The following is a 23,604-nucleotide window of genomic DNA, read 5'->3' on the forward strand; positions in this document are numbered from 1 at the left end:
TCAGCAAGTCAGGACCTAGTTCCCTAGTGAGCATCTCTTAGTGATGGAGAATGTTCATTTTTCCTTCCGAGATTAAAAGGTTGTATATATCCAGGTACACTTGCGAGCACTGGTCAGAGCTGTTCCAGGTTTCTGTGGCAGTTGGTGGGGAGTCTGCCTCCTTAGCGAGAACCTAGATGGCGGGCAGGCCAGTGCATCCTTTGCCCCGCTCCTGGTGGGGCTCTCTCTGGCCTGGTCCTGCCCATCTGTGCTGAAGGAACAAGATGCCTTGGAGCTCCAGGAAACCATGTTTTTGGCTGTCTTTACCTTGGTGAATCTGTTCTGGATGTTAGCTCCGTAAAGCCAGTGCCCAGGTGGGTAGTGACCTGTGGGCATGGGATGGCGGCAGAGAGTTAGTCTGCGGAGGCAGGTTGGGTCCTTCTCCTGGGCCCTTCCTGTTCTTTGGCTTTTCTTCTACGAGTTTATATGCTGCTTTCTATGTCCTGGTTTGGAGACTGGTCTCCCTCTTACAGAGCTTTTCTTCCCTTTTTTGAGACTTGCCTTGTCCACCTAGGTGTGCCTCCCACCTACCTGCTCGGAGCTTGAAGTTCTTCATAGGACCCTGTTGCTAGGGTTGGGCAGCTGGGCAGGGCTTCTGGGACTCGGGGCTGATGGAGCATCTGCTGGTTCACTCTTTCTTCCCAGGGGTACCTTGTCAAACAGGCATAAGTGGCAGGCCATGCCCTTTTAGGTGGGCACTGGTGAGGCATTGGTGGACTGAAAGGTGTCACCAGGTTTTGGAGCAAAGGCCTCTCTCAGCCTCCTGTTGTTTCCAGACCACAGTGGCTGAGAATCCCAATAGAAGGGAAATCTCCAAAACATTGAGACTTGCGCTGGGCTTCCTGTGGCCTGTGCTCGCCTCTTCTCAGACTGCTTTGCTCTGAGGTAGGTACTTGTCCCATATTCAGATAGTCTGTGTTCATTTATGATCCGAAGTTATCTTGGGATTTCTATGCCCTCATTTTGGATGCCAATGCGTGAGCACCTTGAAGGATTTTTACAGAGAGTTGTGGTCATTAAAGCTTAATGTTAATAGTTTTGATGTTCAGTTTATGTATTGTATCCTGATGGCTGGAACCAGCTGCTGTGTGAGGGGCCGCAGTGAGCACTGAGCACAGAGCCTCTCATCTTAAGGGAGCCTGGGTGGTTACATCATTGCCTGCCTGCTCAGCCTTGAGACTGTGGGCCCAAGTGCCAGGCCAGGCTCTCCCCAGCACCCTCCTCCTCTGCCTCCAGATCCATGTGTCCTGGCTTTTCTTTTGCCAGCATGCCAGTGTGGAGAGCACCTCTTCCCACCAGTCCTCAGCCACCTTCTCCACGGCAGCGACCTCCGTCTCAAGTTCCGCATCCTCAGGCGTCAGCCTGTCCGGTAGCATGAACACCGCGAACAGCCTCTGTCTGGGTGGGACCCCCGCGAGTGCATCCAGCAGCAGTAGCAGGGCCGCGCCCTTGGTGACCTCAGGTATTTGCTCCAGAGGCCTTTCCTGCCCACCCCTGAGCCCCTCAAAGGTGCCTGCTTGGCGTCCCAGGAAGGCAGTGCAGGTGTCAGGAGAGTCTCAGGCCCGCGAAGTGCGCTGTGTGTTCCACTGACCTTGAGGCCCGATCTCCCCACCCCTGATGGGGATGAATTCTTCCTTGCAGGATTCCTGGCCTCTGCGTGCTTCTAGCTTTTCAGTCTTTCCTCTTTGTTCTTTCCTGGAGCCGAGTTGACATTGTGACTTGGAGGGGCCAGGGATGACTTATTGTGGGCTCCACGACTGCAGACCTAGGCTGTCTGTAGGCCCAGCAGACTGTGATTTGATGGTCGCTGCTAAAACCGACTTCGAACTCAGCCTGTCCCTCTCCTGGCACTGCATGGCTTCCTTGCCCTCTTTGGAGGAGGCAGATTCTTTTTATATTTCTCTTTGCTCAGTGCAGTGGGACCTCAGGGATTGGGGGAAAGGGGCTGCTTTTGTCTGGGCCCAGAACTCTCTGACGTTGAAACAACCTCAGTGTGGTGGCCGGGCTTTCTGTCTCCCCTTCACTGCTTTGTAGAATGACCCTCTGCCTCATTCGGCCACTGCCCTTCTTTGAACCCATCTGGGGTAGCTCAGTGACTGTGCCTCCTCCTGAAGCAGCTGAGGACTCTCACTCTTTGTGGTGACCACTTCACTCCATTTGATTTTTCCCTCTATACAGGCAAAGCACCCCCAAACTTACCTCAGGGGGTGCCTCCCCTGCTGCACAACCAGTACCTCGTAGGTCCCGGAGGACTGCTTCCTGCCTACCCGGTGAGTGTATGGCGGAACTCCTGGCCTGCCCAGCTCCCCTGGTCTCGGGGGCTGGCACCTGGCAGGAACCTGGCATTGGGCCCAGGTTGCCCACCTTGAGCTGCCCTTCCATCCCTGAGCACCCCCGTCTCTGCCCCGCTGAGCCCTGGTGGTCTTCTTCCATCTAGACTCCGTGAAGGCAGGATCTGTTCCCGTAACAGCTGATCCAGATCCCATTCCCGGGTGTGTTACAGCCCCCCAACCTTGTTTTGACTCCTAGATGGACCTGGGCTTCCCAGGGCGTGATATGTGGTTCCTAAAATACACTTTCTGGTTCTCACACAGATCTATGGCTATGACGAGCTCCAGATGCTGCAGTCACGGCTGCCAGTGGTGAGTGGGGTATGGACTGGTCGGAGCAGAGGGTTCAGAATCTTTTACATGTCCCCCCTTATGGTCTTGGCTGCCATACTCTCTGGCCCTTAGGATCCTCTGCCTGAGGAACCTCTCAGCACCACTACCGAGAAAGCTGTTTTCATCTGGCGGTTGTGCCAGGCGTGACCATAGCTTTGGCACAGAGTATCCAGTGCTCATCCCTGGGAAACATGAAGGCCTTTGGGACCTGGGGCCCTGGTAGGCCATGTCCCCTGTTAAATGTTGGTCCTTATCTTCCCTCCTCCATCTTGTTTTCTCTCTCTTTTTTTAAAAAGAAAAACCATATGACACAAGACATGGAGGTTGCTTACTTGGCCCTGGAGTTTTATCCTGTCTTCCTCTTCCTCAGAGTACCATATAGTGTCTTTGGTCTGAGGTGGCCAGTGACTGCTCTTCTGCAATCAGCTGAGTGAGTGGCTTGAGCTGATGGTCCTTAAGGTCTCTTCTGGGTCTGGCCTCCCATCTAGATTTGTGAAAATGCCTGCCCTGGGACGTCCCTGGTGGTTGCAGCCTTACTCTGAGACCAGGGTTGCCTCTTTCTTCTGACTGTTGGTGCCAGAATGCAGTGTGGGCCTTTCCTGGGATAGCCACATGAACAGAACTGTGGGGACAGAGGGGAAGAGGCCCGCTCCTTGCCCTGCCCATGGGCAGGACTTCCTCCTGGGAGCCACTGTCTTCTTGCTCTGCCATTTCCCAGGGCACTTGTCAGAGAGTTGCAGGCAGTTTGGACACCACCTCTGCTGGATACAGCCTTTCCTGTTCCTGGAGGAAGAGGCTTTCTCCCTTGTGCAGTGATGCCTTCTTCCCCGTGGGTGTTGCCCCCTTCTCTGCTGCACCACAAAGAGCTGACGGAGCTGCTCTTGTTTCAGAAGAGTAGCCCTTTCCACTGGCTGGCCGTATTTCCAGAAGCAGAGGCCTAGCCTGGGAGCCGAGCGGCTTCTCCCCACTGTGCAAACCAGCAGCCCTTTAATCTGCCGGCCAAAGGCCAAAACTGCAGGAGGTGGTGCTGAGCGCCGGGATTCATTCTGCTTCAGGGGCTCTCCGTGGTCTCCACACTTATTCACAGCACTCTTTTGGCTTTTATCACTTTGTGCCTTAGAGAAAACACCCTCTGGAGCCCACCTTTTGAGATATGTTGCTCTTTCTATCCCTCGGGTTGTTTGTTCACCTCTGCTGCTTGTGAGCCTAGTTCTCGCCTGGAGATTTCTCGTGTTCTGTGAAAGTGCTCCCCCTTCTGGGCTTTCTCTGCTCCCGTCCTCAGTTGTGCAGCTCTGTGTGTCCCCAGCTCTGCCTCTCCCGGGGGTTCTAGGCTGCTATGGGTTTCCGGGAGGTTTCCTGGAGGGTGTGAGTGCCATTCCCAGGCAGGATGGCTCCTTTCTGGGATCGGGCACAGCCCAAGGGCTTTGCTTTTCCTCAGGGGCCAGGTGTGTCCAGGAGTGCGAGGCCCTGGATGGTGAGTGAGGGTCAGGTCAGACCTCCCCTCCTCCACGAAGCTCCACTGTGTTTTGCTGTCTCTGTCTCCACACTTTGTTGTATCTCTCATACTTCCCCCAAGTCCTGGGCCAGGGGTGTCCAATGTTTTGGCTTCCTTGGGCCACATTGAAAGAATAATTGTCTTGGGCCACACATAAAATACACTAACATTAAAGATAGCTGATGAGCTTAAACAAATTGCAAACAAATTTCATGTTTTAAGAAAGACGAATTTGTGTTGGGCCACATTCAAAGCTGTCATGGGCCGTGGGTTGGACAAGCTTGTCCTAGGCCATGTCAGTGTTTTGAGAGCAGTGTAGGTGGTGACAAGCCAGTTCCGGGCTTCACCTGGGGTCCTGCTTATTCCCGTGCCTTCCTGGCACTGCCCCCTGTCCCCCCTTAAACCTTTCAGGCCCCTGCACTTCTGTTGCCTCCTTTTTCGGGTCTGCTCTGTTTAGTCAGCTTTCCTAGCTGCTCTAGTCTCTGACACAGAAAAGCCAGCGAAGTTGGTTCAGCCCGAGGCATTCACACAAGCATCTGCCTGTGGTGTCAAATGGATGTGTGAGGCTTGGTCTCCAGCAGCTCTGCCTGGTGAAGCTGCAGGGTTGGCCGGTCTGTGTGCTCATGTGTTAGGCAGGCCGCCTAGTTGCACACTCTTCTGAGGGGCACCATTTACTTGGCGTTCCCTGGGACTGCTGGCTCTCAGGCATGGAGTCTGTTTCAGGAGTGTGGCATCACCACTTCCATGTGCTGGTTCTGCTCTCCTGGGAGTCAAGCAGGGCCAGTCGCTGATCAAGCCTCCCTGGTCTCTCCTAGGACTACTATGGAATTCCCTTTGCTGCACCCACAGCGCTTGCCAGCCGAGATGGGAGCCTAGCTAATAATCCATATCCAGGTGAGTTTGCTCAATGGATAAGGAGTAGCCCGGGGCCGGCCTAGCGCGAACTCCAGGAGCTGGGAAGCAGCAACAGCAAGCTGAGAGGCCTCTTAGCAGCCTGTGCTGAGCTGGCAGCCAGACCTGTTCCTGTTTGCAGAAGCCAGTGTGGCCTTTCTCTGGTTGGAGGAAGGGCAGTGGCTGGAGTCAGCACTCTTTCCTAGGTGATGTCACAAAGTTTGGCCGTGGGGACTCTGCATCCCCTGCACCCACTACCACACCAGCTCAGCCACAGCAGAGCCAATCACAGACCCACCACACAGCCCAGCAGCCCTTCCTGAACCCTGCACTGCCACCTGGCTATAGCTACACTGGTCTTCCCTACTACACAGGCATGCCCAGTGCCTTCCAGTATGGCCCCACCATGTTTGTGAGTATTTCAGTGGGTGTGACTGTGTCTCCTGGCCTTGGGTTGCTGGCAGGTGGAAACCTGGGACCTATCTTCCAGCAGGGAGGGAGGGTCGTGATTCCACTCCGTCTTATCTGGTCTTCAGAAACTGTTCAGGCTGGGGACAAGGTCACTTTTCCCCTGCTGTGTTTAGATCCAGCATGTGTTGCACTAATGCAAACACAGGTCCCCTGTGGTTGTGGGTATGTCACCTGCTGCCTTAGGCTCTGGCAGGGGTACCTGACCAGCCTCAGCTTGCCTCTTCCTACACTAATACCTCATCTGCTTGCCCCCCCAGGTCCCTCCAGCCTCAGCCAAGCAACATGGGGTGAACCTCAGCACTCCCACACCTCCCTTCCAGCAGGCCAGTGGTTATGGCCAGCACGGCTACAGTACAGGTGAGGGGTACTTCCCAGACAGAGACACATGGGGTTAGACAGGCTTGCCTGGCTCACACTTGCCTCCTGTACCCTGCCACGCTAGGTTATGACGACCTGACCCAGGGGACAGCAGCAGGAGACTACTCCAAAGGTGGCTATGCTGGATCATCACAGGCACCAAACAAGTCTGCAGGTTCTGGGCCTGGCAAAGGTAGTGTTTACCTCTCCTTTCCAGGATAAGGCCTGGAGTGGTGGGCTCCTGCCTGATCCCCTCTCAGGCAGGGCAACCCCTGAGTGATCCTGGAGGTGGGGAGCCTGGAGCTGGGAACAACTGCTGTGGGGAACAACTGCTTTTCCTCCTAGGAGTATCAGTGTCTTCAAGCACCACCGGTCTACCTGATATGACTGGTTCTGTCTACAATAAGACACAGGTGAGGGACAAAGGTGGGTTGGGTGTATAGGTTTTTGAGAGGTTACAGCCCAACCTGACCTTCACCATTGTCTTCTTTGCCCTGTAGACTTTTGACAAGCAGGGATTTCATGCAGGGACACCTCCATCTTTCAGCCTGCCCTCGGCCTTGGGCTCCACTGGGCCCCTGGCCCCGGGAGCGGCCCCTGGCTATGCACCCCCACCATTCCTGCACATCTTGCCAGCCCACCAGCAGCCCCACTCACAGCTGCTGCACCACCACCTTCCGCAGGATGCACAGGTGAGTACAGTGATGGAGGCAGCCACCCTGCTCTGGGCCAGGGGTTCTGCTCCAGCCTTGACAGCCTTCCCTTCTCCTCTTCCTCAGAGTGGCTCGGGTCAGCGCAGCCAGCCCAGCTCCCTGCAGCCCAAGTCTCAAGCCTCCAAACCTGCCTACGGCAACTCTCCATACTGGACAAACTAAACCCAGAAGAGAGAGGTGGGCTGGGGCAAGGCTTATCCTGGGCAGGAGAGAACACACGAGCACGTATTTGAGTGCCCTTTCCTAGAATTCCCGACATGTCAGCCATGCCTCTATGGGGAGTCTGCCTCCCAGACTGGCTACTGTATGTAATGTATTTATGTATGTATTTGTAAATGTGATAGAAGTCTGGGGGGGAGTTGGGGGACGGCGGCAGATGTTAGCCAGGTCTGCCCTCCCCATTCAAGCCCCTTCTCCACTGTAGCAAAATAAGCACCCCCACCCCATCTGCCTTCAGGCCTTCTTCACAGCCTGCACTGCCCAGTGGGCCACTAGGGGCAGTCTCTGGAAGGGCTGGTTCAAGGCTGTTTGGGTATAGGGGTCAGGTACCAATGAAGAATCACGACTTGTCTCACTCCTTTGGAAATTGTTTTCTTTCCTGTGTAATTACTTCATACCTCTGTTTTTGAGAAACTGTTCCGTTTGTCATCTGTCATGGTCTCCTTCCACCAAATCTTGATCTGGGAATAGCAGCGGTATCCCTCTACCCAACACAAGTATGGCCACCTGTTTGTCTTCATATAGAACAGGGGCTTCTGGTCTGGTCATGTCCCTAGAGACTTACTAGAGACTGGCTGACCATGAAAAAAAAAAAAATAATCTGAGTTATTCAGCCAGTCAGCTCCCCTTTGAAAATCTAAGGTATCTCCAAGCAACACATCTCCATTCTAGTTGTCTTGAACCACGTGGGCAACTGTTTCAGGGGTTTTCTCTTGCCCAATCCCCACCTAATAAAGTTCTGAGAGCATGCATGGTCTCTGTGTGGTGTGACTGAAGGGCAGCTCAGGGCAGAAGCCCTGGACTTCACAGGGCTAAAGGAGACCCCACATGGTCATAGTCTTCTGACACAGGCTATAAAGGCTTGAAATGGTTTTCCTTTTTACTGGACCCTCTTGGCCCAATCACAGTGGCTGTAAGGACAGCTAAACCTCCTTACAGGGCCCAGGCCATGTTGATCAAAGTTAACCTGGCTTTTCTTATAGCTCCTTAAGAGACTTAGGGATAGGGCAGTGTCCCACAGAGCCCTGTCCACTGGATATCAGGGCAGGGTGATTTCTTTTCCAAATCTCAGTGGACTTTTACAATCTGAAGCAAAGCCAAGAACTGAGAGCAGGGTTCTAGGCCTTAAGGGAGAGTAAGTATGAACAGGTATACCTGTCTTTTGCTTGTCATCAGCTGAACATAATCTTGATTGGCAGTCAAAAGCTATGGTAGAACACGTGATTAGTGAGTTTTGGGGTGTCATGAGGTAGGCTGGTGGATCCGGGGCTACATATCTGCTCCAGAAAAGCCCAACCAACCATTCACCTTGTGTCAGGTCAGAAGCCAGGGAGTAGCCAAGGGCCATAGGAAGGAGGCAGATCTCCTGTTGGCCAACCACAACTGTGCTCCAATCCAGCAGGCAGGAAGCTCAGGGCCTAGAAGTGTTGCCCAAGGTGCTACAGCCTCTCTTTTCACTCCTAAATCAGATCAGGTTAAAGGAGAAAATAAAATGGCTAGTCAGGTGATTGATTGATTGTGTCAGAACCAGCCTAGGGTCACAATCTATCTACTTTTTCTGCTTTTGGCCTCTACAATTGAGAGCGATGGTCCTGTCATCAGATGGGACCGATACTCTTATTAACCCACAGCTTGGGACCTTATCTAGAAAAAAGGTAAGTGTCTACAAGTAAAATTAGGACTTTTATTAAATAGGGTGATCTGCCTGATCCCTGCTATTAGCAGCAGTAAGTTAGGAAAACAAATGACAGTGAAAATGTTTGCCTAAGGAAAGCAGCAGAGCACCCCTCAATCCCTCACTGACCTACTCGTATCAGCTCCCGTTTTCAGAATCAAGTTAAACAAATGGCTACGTCTATAAGGAGCTTGAAGGGACTGGGGATACACCAGGGAGGTGAGTTAGTTAGGAAGGCAGATTCCCCAGTTTTGGTTTTTGTCTGATTTTTCAGCTGAGCCCCAGCGTAATCTGCAAGCTTAACAGTGATAATGAGACGACCTTTTAGTTTTCTTTAACACAAGGTAAAAAAAGAAGAGGGTCATTTCATGGGGAAGTAGCAATACAGGTATTTTATTTCACATTTTATTAGTAGACAGATGGGCAGAAAAAGACAAAATAAACCACTAAAGGGGAAGTCAACACAAAATCCATCAGATAATCTTTTCTCATAAGTTAAACTGAAGAAAAACATCTACAATTTCAGCTAAAACTATTAAAGTCAGGTGTGTCCTGCTGGTTTCAGAATAGTTGAAAATTGCATCTGAATCCTTTTAGTTGTAAATGTAAACCTTGTTTGTTTTATCAGGATGGGAGGGGTGGAGAGTTCCTTTCCAGTGGAGAGCTGCACATTTCCCCTTCCAATCAGTTTCTTACAACATACGCCCCAAACGTAAGGAAACCAGCAAGTAAAGAAGCAATTTGCCAGGGTAAGGGAAAGAAGGTTCTACAAAAAAGTTTGACTAATAGAAAATAACTCTGGAATGATAAAAGGAGAAGGGGGGAAGACTGAAAGAATCAACAGCGGAATCATATACTTTCTCCACCCAGCCTCAAAATACACAGAACTGAAGAGCATCTAGTGAGGCCTCAATTAGAATTAAAAGGAATCTAAAAATGCAGGATTTTGAGTTCATGTCACATCAAATAATAAGCAAAACTGTACGTACATGGTTCCGGATTGAGCCTGAGACCTCCACTCTCAGAAGGGAAAAAAAAAAAAATTACAAACTCAAGTATTTTCCACAGGGATGTGTTCTCAGGGACAGAGCTCTGGAACCAGCCTCTGGGTTTCGTTAAGTCAGTCTAAAATACCAGAATGTCCACCTGCTAGCAAGAGACTTACCCAGTCTTCTGGAACTGATTGTACTCATCAGAGGCAAACCCAGCCCTTGACACTTAACACCCCACAGGGCTGAAAGGTACAACCTCCACTTGGCGCTCCGGCTCCCTGAGTCAATGTGTAACAGAGGCCAATAGGGCCTGATGGAACAGCTGTGCAGCAGAGCACCTCCCGCAATGCCAGGGTGCTGGGGCTGCCCTGGGAGTGAGATGCTTTAGCAAAGGGGAATGAAAGGCTTAATTTTAGGGCTCCAAGAGAGTAAGACCAAGCTACTGGCTGTAAACTTGCATGGGGGTTTGGGGGCATTTTGGGGGAGGTAAATCAGAGCACTGTGAGAGGCTCTGGCTCCACAAGATTTGCAGGTTAATCTGGAAGCATTACTTACAAAGTATGGGGAGTAAAAAGGTAGTTCCAACATCTATGAGAGTTTGTAATCAGGTAACTTGACAATGTATTACGAAGCTGCTCTGTTCCATGGATCTGACTAAAATAACTAGATTCTGGGTGCAAGTTGCAACCCTGGCCCTGTGGAGATCACAGATTCTGGGACCAGGCTCAACAGTGTCCCCTAAGAGCCTTGCTTGTTAAACAGTCCCATTTCATACCAGACCAAACTTTAGAGGCTGGGAAGGGCTGCTGGGACCAAACTTTAGAGGCCGGGAAGGGCTGCTGGGAAGATGTGTTTGGGAGTTTGAAGAGTGAAAACCCTGAGATCAGAATGGAAGGAGGGGCTAAGGAAGTAAGCGTCACCTACTCTGGCCATCCTAGGATCCCTCCTGCCCCTGTCCCTAATCTGCCCTTTGGTTCTTTCTGAGTTACGAGCCAAAGGAGGAGTTGGCACTAGTGCCCAGGGGTCTGAAATAGGACTACAGTCAGTCCTTGCTGCATTTTCCTTCTGAAATCTGATTTTACATTATAGCGGTTTCCTCCAAATAATGCCCTCCTATGATCTGGTGCACCCCCATAACAACCAAAAATTACCTTCAAGTTCTGAAGTCTCCTGGATGGTGAAGGCTGCTGGATCTCAATATTGATTGAAGCAACACGATTGAGATCTGGAAAATCAAAAGCTGCAGCGAGTGCATCGCAGGAAGATCTAGCCTTATCTGGCCTAAAAACTGCCTGCAGTCAACTCCCTCAGCCCTGCCACAATTTCTATGCACAATTCTGCTTGCACTCCACAGCCTAAGTATGTTGAAAGGAGAAAAAAAGTCCAGATCACATCCAATGAAGAAAGCGGTAACTCGTCTCACACACATCCAAGTTTTTCACTATATCAGTATAAGCAGCTCGATGAAAACCGAAATCTTAACACATGCACCTAGGATTAATACTGAGTAATTAAAAGTGGCTACTTAAAAAACAAAAACAAAACGTCATGGTAAGAGTGTATTTTTGATGGGAAGGCCATGCTAAATCTATAAAACAGGTGTTTCCTCTCCCAACAGTGGTCACCAGTAGTTTCAACTTTTTCCCCCCAGTAGCATCAACCAAACTTAGCATAGTGATTTTTAACTCTTTACTCCCACACACACTCATCCCAACTTCCCCACTTGCCCCACTCCCTGGGGGGAAAAATAACCCTGCCTTTAAAATAAATAGCAACCAAGTGCTCAGTTCTATGTAAAGTATGAATATTTATTTCAGGCTTTCGATCCCAATCGATTTCAAAAAACAAAGTCTGATTTCTCTCCTCAGAGCAGCTGAGGCCTCCATGTTACGATGGTTTCATGGAGATTGAAGGAGCACATTTCATCAGGCTTAGCACAAAGTCCCTGACGCCCACCATGTCCCAGCCTTAGGAAAGAAAGAAACAGAATTCACCACCATGGGGCTGAACGAATGCACACACACTAATGTAAATGAGCAGCTAAACCTTGGCAAATTTGCTTTTTTTTTTTTTTTTAAAGTTTGTTTTGTGGGTTTTTTTCCATTTTCTTTTGCTACCCAGTATATGCAGCACTTGTGAACTCCCAACAGGTTCCCAGCTTTAAACACATTAAACATCTTGAAAGACTATTGAATTCTTCAAGAATCTAAAAACAGACCAAACGTGTTTTGCTGTGAACATTCTGTAGAGACGAAGTGAGGCGGGAGTTTGGGTTGATGTTTTTTAAAAAAAGAATCAATATAGTGATGGAAGGGTAAAGAATGCAAGAATTCAGACATTCTGTGGAGGGTTACTCTCTCTCCATTAAAGGTCCATAAAAAGGAGCAAACTGAGATCCATAAGGGGAGTCAGCAGGAGCTGTGTGTGTTTCCCCACCCGCTGTGAATAGGTTTTCGCTGAGGGGCCATGGCCAGGTCCCCACTTGCTCCCCTCCCTTTGGCCTGAGATGGCAGGGCAGTACAGGGGCACTGAAGGAGCACGTCACGACTCCTCATTCCCAGAATCATCATCATCATAACAGTCGGCATCTTCCTCCTCCTCATCCTCATCATCAATGTCGTCATCATACAAGTCGTCGTAAAGCAAATCTGAGCTGTTGTCATTGGAAGGCACTTTAGTTTTGATGCAGTATTCCGCCAGGGTTGTGGGGACCTTCACTCCATCCTTTTCTGCTTCGGCCTTAGTGGCTGAAACTTGTTTCCTGAAGGGAGGGTGACACAGAAATGGTTTATGGTAAGTCTTGTTTTAAGACATTTATAATTGGCCTTAAATAATCAATATTACTTATGACTCAGCTCTCCAAACTTCAGTACCCGCCTGAAAGCATCTGACAGATATCCTGTACTACACCAAATGCTTTCAACCCATTGGGTACAATTTTGAAGTAAACTTTGACTTTTTAGGAGGGGAAATACACTGTTAATATCAAGGGAGTTTAAAGCAGTGCATCAATTATAGCCAGAATCACCTCGTCAACTGGCTGTCCTCCGATTCATGTAAGGGCCAATAGGTCGGCGACTTAAGAATCAGAACAAGTATTGACTTAGTGGGCGGAATGTCATGCTTTGTTGTTTGCATGTGTGAAGCACAGGGATAACTGCCAGAGTAAGAATAGATAATAGAAGGGCTAATACGCCTCCTAGTTTCTTGGGGCTAGATCATAAAGGTTGCATATGTGAATAAAACGTGCCACTCTGGTTTAATGTGGGGTGGGGTGCTTAGGGGATTGGCTAGGGTTTTGGCCTAGTCACCTCACCACCAAACTCAAGTGCCCCAACAATTCTTAATTTAATTATCCTCTTAATTTTCACTGATAGTAAAATTCAAATGCCTATGCCAGATTCCAGTGTCTTGCACGACCCACTCTTCCCCACCCAAGACGGAGTCTTGCTCTGTCACCCAGGCTGGAGTGCAGCGGCGTGATCTCGGCCCACTGCAACCTCCATCTCCCAGGTTCAAGCAATTCTCCTGCCTCAGCCTCCCAAGTAGCTGAGATTACAGGCTCCCGCCACCCCACCGGGCTAAATTTTGTATTTTTAGTAGAGATGGGGTTTCACCATGTTGGCCAGGCTGGTCTCGAACTCCTGGCCTCATGATCTGCCCACCTCGGCTTCCCAAAGTGCTGGGATTACAGGCGTGAGCCACCACACCCGGCCACATGACCCACTCTTGTATTTTCTCCAGCCCTTCAACACATTCACCCTGGTCTTTTTTTGGCATCTCGGACACACCTTGTTGATTTTTCTGTCTGGACCAGTTGCTCTTCCCCTGCCCCACACATGCCTGGCTCCTTCCTGTCACTCAGAATCAAGGCCTCAGATATTAAGGCTTAAATATCACCTTAGAGAAGGCCTGGCCTGACAACCCAATTTAAAGCAGCCATCTAGTCATTCTTTCACATTATCCTACTTAGCACTATCTAGTATTTTTTGCTTGCTCACTCTTCTGTCTCCACATATTTGAATGTGAGCGTAAATGTCTTTCTTAGTCCCATTTCCCCAGTCAGTGCCTAGCACATAGCCTGGCACATAAGAGGTGTGCAATAAATACTGATTGTATGAATGAACAGAACAATAAATTGTTTCCTTCAACAATTATAAAAATTTGAGTCATCAAGACTAGACCACTCTTCCTGATCTTCCTAATGTCAATCTCTTAGTTGTGCTTGAAGCTTTTCTTCTGTTGCTTTGCTTTGAATATTGATGGTCCTGAGGCTTCTGGGCTTCAATCACCACACTCTCAGCACTCTCCCTGGGACATCATCTCTGTTCCCATAATTTTAACCACCACTCCCTTTATGCTGACAGCTCTTGGCTTATATAAACAAATGCCTTTTGGAAGCCTCTGTCCTGATGTTCCATATGCAGAGGTAGACTGCATATGCATTTTCTACCTCTATGGACAGTTTCTCCCATTTTACTTCTCTGAATAAATGAGCATTGCTTCTTAAAATAATAAATCTCACTCCAAAGACCTATTGCTTTACAGCTTAAATATTTTTATATCTGTCCCCTCATCCCCATTACTACTACCTCAGTTTAGTCCATGTTGGTCCCCTGGCCAACTATTTGATTTTTTTTTTTTTTTGAGACAAGGTCTCCCACTGTCACCCAGGCTAGAGTACAGTGACGCAATCTCAGCTCATTGCAACCTCTGGCTCCAGGGCTCAAGCAATCCTCCCACCTCAGACTCCCAAGTAGCTGGGATTACAGGTATAAGCCACCTCTCCTCGCTAATTTTTTTGTAGAGATGGTATTTTGCCATGTTGCCCAGGCTTGTCTCGAACTCCTGGGCTCAAGCAATCTGCCCGCCTCGGCCTCCCAAAGTCCTGGGATTACAGGCGTGAGCCACTGTGCCCAGCTGACTGTCTTTTTTTTTTTTTTCTTTTGAGACGGTGTCTTGCTCTGTTCCCCAGGCTGGAGTGCAGTGGCGCGATCTCAGCTCACTGCAACCTCTCTGCCTCCCGGGTTCAAGCAATTCTCTTGCCTTCAGCCTCCCGAGTAGCTGGGATTACAGGTGTGTGCCACTATGCCCAACTAACTTTTGTATTTTTTGGTAGAGACGGGATTTCACCATGTTGGCCAGGTTGGTCTCGAACTCTTGACCTCAGGTGATCCACCCGCCTCAAAATGTTGGGATTACAGGTGTGAGCTACCACACCAGGCAGCCAATTCTTTTATCAGAACTCAAATAGCATCACCACTTCCCTCCCAAAAATACTTAAGTGGTACCCCATCACTTCTTAGATTAAGAACCATACTCTTATCATGACTTCAATGTCTTTGAAGACCCTGGTGCCTCTCTTGCTTAATTTTCTAATATTTCCCACATCAGAATTTACACTCAAGCATTTGTAATTCCCTTAACATGTCATGCTGTTATACTCCTGTATTTTAGCAAACATGGGTGTTTTCCCTTTTTTCACCTGAAAAAGTATTGGTTATAAGGAATTATCTCTGCTAGGAAATCTATTACATTATATATTTCTCCCAGTGTATCTTGTTTAGGCTTCTATAGGTATAATACTACATGGTCATTTGTTTTCAAATGCTAATAAAGTGAGCTCCCTAAGGAGACAGGCTATGCCTTAATGAGTACCTAACACAAAGCTGTTGCTTAGTGTCAGGTACTGTACTAGGTCATTGAGGAATAGATAGAATGAGATAAACGGACCCTTAAACAAATTAAGAAATATATAGAAGTACCTTGGGAACATGTATACCTAAGCTTTCCGACCTTTCAATCCTTAGTACACTCCCACTCCTCTAAATTTCTGTAGGATCTTAATATTTCTACTAATTATCTTCAATGTTTGGTACACATCAGTCACCTAGGTGAGATATATATACACACACAGATGCCCAAACTCTGTTCCTGTAATCCCATAAAAGAGAGCTATTGTTTAGGGACAGTTTAAAAGTGATCCCAATGGGCAGAAAACTTAGAACTGCTGATTTTATATTACTCAGCAGTCACCTCATGTCCTTTCCCAGCATTGTTTTAACTTTTTGCATATCACATGGTCTGAAGCCAACTATATAAAATAATTATTATATAAAATAAGCCAATTATATAAAATAAGATTTTATTCTTATTTGTATAAATGCCAATGCTTAGTCAACTCCTATGCACAGAGGAAGCTGTAACTGTATTTGGGGTCTCTATTTTAAGAAATAAAAATGTAATATCAAGGGGGGTGGAGGCCAGGCACGGTGGCTCACACCTATAATCCCAGTGCTTTGGGAGGCTGAGGAAGGAGGATCACTTGAGGCCACGAGTTCAAGACCAGGCTGGGCAACACAGCAAGACCTCATCTCTACAAAAATAATAATAGAAATTAGCTGGGTGTGGTGGTGCATGCCTATAGTCTTAGTTACTTGGGAGGCCCAGGTGGGAGGACTGCCTGAGCCTGGGAATTTGAAGTTACCATGTAATCACACCATTGCACTCCAGCCCAGGCAACAGAGTAAGACCATGTCTGTTTCTTTAAAAAGAGGTGGAGGAGGCTGAGTGCAGTGGCTCACGCCTGTAATTCCAGCACTTTGGGAGGCCAAGGCGGGTGGATCATGAGGTCAGGAGTTCGAGACTAGCTTGGCCAACATGGTGAAACTCTGTCACTACTAAAAATCCAAAAATTAGCTGGGCATGGTGGTGGGCGCCTATAATCCCAGCTACTCGGGAGGCTGAGGCAGGAGAATTACTTGAACCCAGGAGATAGAGGCTGCAGTGAGCCGAGATCACACCACTGCACTCCGGCCTGGATGACAGAGTAAGGCTCCATCTCAGAAAGAAAAAAAAAATTAATTAGAAACAAATAAAAAAGAGGTGGAGGGTAGGGGAAGTGTAGGGTTTGTATTTATTGCACATTTCTTGGGTACTATTATAAGAACCTGATGTCCTAAGAGATTAAAGGTTAAGCTTTTTTCCATTTTATACAGAGGAGAAAGTAAAAGACCCCAAAAATTATCTGATAAATGGTCCCATGAGTAGATTCCAAGTCCCCTGAATCTTATTCTAGGGCTCTGGATACCATACATTAGTGTTGCTGATAATGAGGATTTCCAAACGATCCTTGCTGCTATGGTCAGGAATGCCAATAAACTGGAAGGCTTTATTTATTCAAATTTTTTTTTTTTTGAGATGGAGTCTCGCACTGTCTCCCAGGCTGGAGTGCAGTGGTGTGATCTCAGCTCACTGCAATATTCAACTCCCGGGTTCAAGCAATTCTCCTGCCTCAGCCTCCTGAGTAGCTGGGATGACAGGTGTGCACCACCACACCTGGCTAATTTTTGTATTTTTAGTAGAGACAGGGTTTCACCATGTTGGCCAGCTGGTCTCGAACTCCTGTCCTCAGGTGATCCGCCTGCCTCAGCCTCCCAAAGTGCTGGGATTACAGGCATGAGCCACCATGCCTGGCCAGAACCTAGAAGTTCTGGTTCCTAGAAAATCAGGTCTGCTACTGCCTTATCTTCTAGTGGCTGTTCTCTCGGTAAACAGCAAAGTTCTTTAGGCTCAGGCAGAAATCTTCTCTTCCCACACTATAAATCTAATAGAGGAAAATTATCCTGGAATAGACAGGATATTTAAGTTTGATTTAAACCTTTGGTTCCAGAATATATTTTGGTTTTGTATAACTTGAGGTAATAAAAAAAAAAAAAACCTTACCTAATAATTTCAGCATATTCTTTGTCTTTTCCTTTACTGTCTCTCCATTTCCTGAACATAACTGAAGCATCGACATTGGCTGGGGAGAAGGTGTTGGGCTCATTAAGCAGTGAGATTACACTTAATAGGATAGTCCTAGAAACAGGAAAAAAGGATCAGCTATGAATACCCATATTTACAGTATTTAAAAGTATTCTGCTTTTTAAGATAGTACAATCAGATTTCAAATTCTCCCTCCCTTAAAATTTTTCTGATACAATTAAATTTAAGACCTTGGGGGAATAGAGATATAAATTTTTTATTGATAGTTTTCATAAAAGGCATTTAAGAAAAATAAAAAAAATTTTTTTTCAGCACTAAGAAACAAGCTGCTAACTGGCAGGCAAAGCAGAGGAAATCTGTGATTCTAGTATAAGGGTAATGCACAAAGCATAAAAATGAACTTGATAGAAGGCCCTGTTTCAACTGGTCACATGTTCCAACCTACAGAAAGCAGATGTCTTAGAAGCTTTCAAATACTGTTTATTTTAAAAATTACAAATTAAATGGCATGGGGGAAAAAGCTTAAAATATTTAGTTTCAAGGCCATCTTGATGTGGGAGCGGGTAAAAATGATGCTATTCTATATAACCAGGTTTTTTTTTTTTTTTTTTTTGAGATGGAGTTTCACTCTTGTTCCCCAGGCTGGAGTGCAATGGTGTGATCGCGGCTCACCGCAACCTCCACATCCCAGGTTCAAGCGATTCTCCTGCCTGCCTCAGCCTCCCGAGTAGCTGGGATTACAGGCGCCTGCCACCACGCCCTGCTAATTTTGTATTTTTAGTAGAGATGGGGTTTCTCCATGTTGGTCAGACTGGTCTTGAACTCCTGACCTCAGGTGATCCGCCCTCCTCGGCCTCCCAAAGTGCTACGATTACAGGCATGAGCCACTACGCCCGGCCGTTTTTTTGTTTGTTTGTTTTTTTTTTGACAGGGTCTTGCTCTGTCACCCAGGCTGGAGTGCAGTGGTGCCATCTCAGCTCACTGTAACCTCTGCCTCCTGGGTTCAAGTGATTCTCCTGTCTCAGCCTCCTGAGTAGCTGGGATTACAGGCATTGTACTACCATGCCTGGCTAATTTTTGTATTTTTAGTAGGGACAGGGTTTCGCCATGTTGGCCAGGCTGGTCATGAACTCCTGGCCTTAAGTGAACTGCCCGCCTTGGCCTCCCAAAGTGCTGGGATTACAGGCATGAGCCACCGCACCTGGCCCTATATAACCAGTTTTTATTGTGGCCTCTTAACCTGAAAAACAGTGCTACATCCAAATGTATTTTTTCCATACTTGGAAGGAAGACAGAGTAATGCAGGAGAATGGAGGAAAAGCAAAATCCTTCAAACAGAAGAACTAGAGCCTCTGAATAATAGAAATCTTTATTCAAAAGTATTTACTATGTACCTACTGTGTGCCAGAGGCACCAAGTGAGATGCTGGATGTACAATGGTGAGCAAGTTAGATGCCATCCCTGGTCTCCCATGGCTTACAAATCTAGTGGGTGTTACAAACGGCCAATTTTCATCCACAGATAAAAATTAGACATTCCAAATAATCAGGGAATAAAGTTTATGTTAGAAAGCATAATAGGGGCCAGGTGCAGTGGCTCACACCTGTAATCCCAGCACTTTGGGAGGCTGAGGCAGGCAGATCATGAGGTCAGGAGTTCGAGACCATCCTGGCCAACACGGTGAAACCCCGTCTCTACTAAAAATACAAAAATTAGCCAGGCGTGGTAGCAGGCGCCTGTAATCCCAGCTACTTGGGAGGCTGAGACAGGCAAGAGAATCGCTTGGACACGGGAGGCGGAGGCTGCAGTGAGCTGAGATCACGCCACTGTACTCCAGCATGGGCAACAGAGCAAGACTCCATCTCAAAAATAAATAAATAAATAAAAGCGTAATGGGCTCCAAAACTGTTCCAAATTACTCCTAGGCTTTTTCCCCCTAAAAATTATGTGCATTAGGAGAAAATGGGAGGAAAAATGAAATTTCTCTATCTTTTCTCATTGATGAAAGGTTAGAGATTGTGTTGTTGTAAAATACCCTTTTGCTCTGGGCCCCAAGCCAAAAATAAAGGGAGGAAACCAGGCAATTAGATGTTTGATTTGATGAAAACTTTTCCTTAAAAAGGTGAAGAATTTCTGTTACATGATTTTATACAAGATTATGACAAAGGCATTTTCAAAGAAAACATTTCTATCTAATTAAAATCCATTGATCACACATGCTCCTATTAGGTTAAGGATAACTCCTTGGCCTTCCTCCCTCAAGAGCTTTCTGGATTTCTTCAGTAATTACATTAAAAAGAATCGAAGAAGCCCAGGCACGGTGGCTCATGCCTGTAATGCCAGCACTTTGGGAGGCCGAGGTGGGCAGATCACAAGGTAAGGAGATCGAGACCATCCTGGCTATCATGGTGAAACCCCGTCTCTACTCCTGGGCTCAAGCAATATTCCTGCCTTGGACTCCTTAGGTACTGGGATTTCAGGTGTGAGCCACTGCTCCTAGCTGGAAAAACAGTGCTTTTAAATTTTTATTTATTGATTGTTGAGATGGGGTTTCACTTGTCGCCCAGGCTGGAGTGCAATGGTGTGATCTTGGCTCACTGCAACCTCCGCCTCCCAGGTTCAAGGGATTCCCCTGCCTCAGCCTCCCAAGTAGCTAGGATTACAGGCACGCGCCACCACAGTTGGCTAATTTTTTGTATCTTTAGTAGAGATGGGTTTCACCATGTTGGCCAGGGTGGTCTCAAACTCCTGACCTTAGGTTATTCACCTGCCTCAGCCTCCCAAATTGTGGGACTACAGGCGTGAGCCACCTTGCCTAGCCAGAAAAATAGGTTTAATTGTCTAGATCAGTACTGTGTACTAATACCTTTCAATGACGACGACGATGATGATGATGATAATGTATAACCTATGCTGTGCTATACAGTAACCACTAGCCACATGCAGCTACTAAGCACTTTGAAATGTATCCTGCACAAATGAGGAAGTGAATTTTAATATTTATTTATTTAAAGACAGTGTCTCACTATGTTGCCCCGGCTGGAATACAGAGGCTATTTATAGGCGTGATCATAGCACACTACAGCCTCAAACTCCTGGGCTGAAGTGATAATCCTGCCTCAGCCTCCCAAGTAGCTGGGACTACAGGTGCATGCCACTGTGCCAGGCTAGTATTTAATTTTAATTCAAATGTAAAAAGCCTCATGTAGTTAGAGGCTACCACATTGGACAACACAGATCTAGATGAATCCTATTACTTGAATTAAGAAAAAATTCCCACAAGTACTTTCACCAAGTTGGTTTTCTTACATCTTGTGTATTAAGATGATGTGTATATTGGGAAACAAATTTTTAAATGGTAAATCATCCATGTCTAACAAAATGAGAGATTCTAATTCCATGTCCTCCTAAGTTAAAAATCCAGGATGTTTTAAGAGGCACTGAGTAATATAGCAGACTAATATAGTGATAACTGTCAACCCAGTAAGTTTTCTTCTGTCTGAAGAGCAGGATCTTCTTTCTGTCTGAAGAGCAGAATCTTTCTTTTTCTTTTTTGTATGGGGAATAATCTCCTTCTCCTACCATTGTGCCACACCTCCTATACAAACAACCTACCTACCCACAGCAGTAGACTAAGACCAAGCAAGTGCTGAAAGGATTCCATCCCTGTTGTTATGGTGATGCATTTGAGGATATGCATGTGACCTAACCTGGGCCAATCAGAAGCCTGGTGGGAACTATTCTTGATTAGATGGACAACTGTGAGAATAAGGAAAGCTGAGAGAATTGGTCTCCTCAGGCAGATGGATGGATGTGAACTGGAAAAAACTAAACTGCTGAGATAATACTGTTGGAATACACAAAATTGAATTTGAATTTAAGAACTATTTCAGGCCGGGCGCAGTGGCTCACACCTGTAACCCCAGTACTTTGGGAGGCCGAGGCAGGCGGATCACCTGAGGTCGGGAGTTCAAGACCAGCCTGACCAAGCAACATGGTGAAACCCCGTCTCTACTAAAAATTAGCCAGGTGTAGTGGCACATGCCTATAATCCCAGCTACTTGGGAGGCTGAGGCAGGAGAATCGTTTGAACCCGGGAGGTGGAGGTTGCAGTGAGCCGAGATCGTGCCACTGCACTCCAGCCTGGGCAACAAAAGCGAAACTCTGTCTTAAAAAAAAAAAACAACAAAACAAAACAAAAAACTATTTCAACTGCTAGCTCATTTTTTTGTTTAAAAAATGAGTTTAAGTGTTTAAAATCCTTATTCATTTACTGTATTTTCTCACGAGAAACAAGAGGTTGGACTAGCAAAATAGACCCTGAGGGCCCATCATCCCCAGACTCTCGGTTCCTATAAAGAATAACTGTAGTACCCTTTGCTTTCCCCGCCCCTCCACAAGAACACACTGGTGCACCACCCTTCTCTACTCCACGTCTAGAGGAACAGATCTGATCTATCTCAATCCAGCAGAATACATGTTTAACATTTATTACAACAAAGAATAGACCTAGAGGGAATTTGGGATAAGAATGAGGGCCAGAGAGTTCTTAGTCTCTGTGGTTCATTACACAATTCCCACTGCCACCATTCAAGGAGTTAGAGATACTCCCAGAAATAAATGTGCTCCTTCTGCCCCTCTTTATGCCACAGCGAGGCAATAAGGTAGGTCTTTTCAGGATAGAGGATCTAGGCCAAAAGAGAAAAATGCTAAGAAGAGAAAGGAAACACAGAAAAAAAGGACAAGCAAAAGCACCTCACTTTACAGTCTTGAGGTTCATATTTCAGATCCTTTTGCCTGCTTCAGTTATCTTTGGTCAGAGGTTATTTAGCTATCTTGTTTTGAATAAAAAGTAAGTTTGTAAACAATAAAAACCCTCAAAGAAAATGAAGACCAACACATCATATATAATATATATTACAGACTAGCCAACAGCAAATCAAGCTGTGAAGTTCTGCAGAGCTCATATGTTAAAAGACAAAGCAAACTTGGGTCTCACCCAGCCCCCAGGCTCCAGTGCAGTGGCAGAATTAGAGCTCACTGAAGCCTTAACCACTTGGGCTCAAGTGATCTTTGCACCTCAGCCTCCTGAGTAGCTGGGACTACAGGTGCACACTACCATGCCTGGCTAATTTTTTTGGTAGAGATGGAATCTCGTCATGTTGCCCAGGCTGGTTTTGAACTCCTGGGCTCAAGCAATCCACCTGCCTTGGCCTCCCAAGTTGCTAGGATTAAGGACATGAGCCACTGCACCTGGCCTAAAGAAGTATTTAAGGGAAATTGGAAATTAGGATTGTATGACCCAATGGGTAATACTCCATTTGCCCATTTTCAACATGTCGATAACCCTTTCTCTGTTAGCTACTATGTCACCATAAGCATAACTTTAACAGGGTTGTGATAGCCCTAGCATCACAAATAAGACCTGGCTCGAGGGTCTGCCTGGAAACCAAGCAAGAAAAGTTCATAATTTTGAAGGATTAGACTCGCACCTTCCCCTGCTCCCACCTCCCATGTATATATCCCTCCAGACAGCATGGAAGAAGTAGAAAGGGCTTATTCCCAAAAACCAAAAAATCTAAGCTTATGCTAGGTGCGGTGGCTCACAAGTGTAATCCCAGCACTTTGGGAGGCCGAGGTGGGCGGATCACCTGAGGTTGGGAGTTCAAGATCAGCCCGACTAACACGGAAAAACCCTGTCTCTACTAAAAATACAAAATCAGCTGGGCATGGTGGCGCATGCCTGTAATCCCAGCTACTTGGGAGGCTGAGGCAGGAGAATTGCTTGAACCCAGGAGACAGAGTTTGCAGTGAGCTGAGATCGCACCATTGCACTCCAGCTGGGCAACAAGAGCAAACTCCATCTCAAAACAACAACAACAACAACAACAACAACAAAAAAAAAAACCTGAACTTACTTCACGCCATAATCATGGGCAAGCATGCATGTATGCACATGTGCACACACACAAACACACACGCAGACTGATTTAGATATTGAGTTTTATAGACCTAGCGTAATGTGATGACAGTTGATGTGTGAAGTCCAGGTCTCTGGAGCCAAACCTAAATCCTGCATACTGTTACTACCACTCTTACTGACTCTGGGTTCTACCCTGACCTTTCTAGTTGTCCTGGGTCCTTAAAATCTCTCATTTCCGCTCTATCAAAGGATGGGCCAGTAACTACAGATGACTAGTTAAAGCTCAGTCCTCATTACATGTTTCAATGTGGGGGAGGGATTTAAAGAGGACATCATGACAAAGAACAAAGAAGCCTGTTATGATAGGGAAAACAGGGCAACTGATGGTAAAATATAGTA

General features: G+C 47.0%; 2 protein-coding genes across 29 annotated transcripts in view; one reads left to right on the forward strand and one right to left on the reverse strand.

Annotated features, from left to right (window-relative positions):
• Positions 1-7,598, forward strand: part of UBAP2 (ubiquitin associated protein 2) — a 127,370-nt gene extending 119,772 nt beyond the window's left edge. For 12 of the 27 annotated variants that reach the window (XM_055351671.2, XM_019033537.4, XM_063696973.1 and 9 more), the window contains 10 exons: positions 1,306-1,501; positions 2,218-2,309; positions 2,634-2,681; positions 5,013-5,091; positions 5,295-5,500; positions 5,817-5,916; positions 6,002-6,109; positions 6,262-6,329; positions 6,417-6,608; positions 6,696-7,598. In XM_055351671.2, coding sequence (XP_055207646.2) covers positions 1,306-1,501; positions 2,218-2,309; positions 2,634-2,681; positions 5,013-5,091; positions 5,295-5,500; positions 5,817-5,916; positions 6,002-6,109; positions 6,262-6,329; positions 6,417-6,608; positions 6,696-6,791 — 1,185 coding nt within the window. In that variant the 3' untranslated portion in view covers positions 6,792-7,598. Of the gene's footprint in view, positions 1-1,275; positions 1,502-2,217; positions 2,310-2,633; positions 2,682-5,012; positions 5,092-5,294; positions 5,501-5,816; positions 5,917-6,001; positions 6,110-6,261; positions 6,330-6,416 lie in introns of all 27 variants that reach the window. The other 15 variants (XM_063696959.1, XM_063696968.1, XM_063696962.1 and 12 more) reach the window with 2 other exon arrangements.
• Positions 7,599-11,302: 3,704 nt separating this feature from the next.
• UBE2R2 (ubiquitin conjugating enzyme E2 R2) overlaps positions 11,303-23,604 on the reverse strand; it is a 97,785-nt gene continuing 85,483 nt past the window's right edge. Inside the window, exons 4-5 of one of the 2 annotated variants that reach the window (XM_055351705.2) lie at positions 17,241-17,375; positions 11,303-12,276 (exon numbers count right to left, since the gene is read on the reverse strand). In XM_055351705.2, coding sequence (XP_055207680.1) covers positions 12,057-12,276; positions 17,241-17,375 — 355 coding nt within the window. In that variant the 3' untranslated portion in view covers positions 11,303-12,056. The remainder of the gene's footprint in view (positions 12,277-17,240; positions 17,376-23,604) is intronic. The other variant, XM_055351706.2, reaches the window with a different exon arrangement.

This window comes from Gorilla gorilla, chromosome 13 (genome assembly GCF_029281585.2).
Source record: "Gorilla gorilla gorilla isolate KB3781 chromosome 13, NHGRI_mGorGor1-v2.1_pri, whole genome shotgun sequence".
NCBI lineage: Eukaryota > Metazoa > Chordata > Mammalia > Primates > Hominidae > Gorilla > Gorilla gorilla.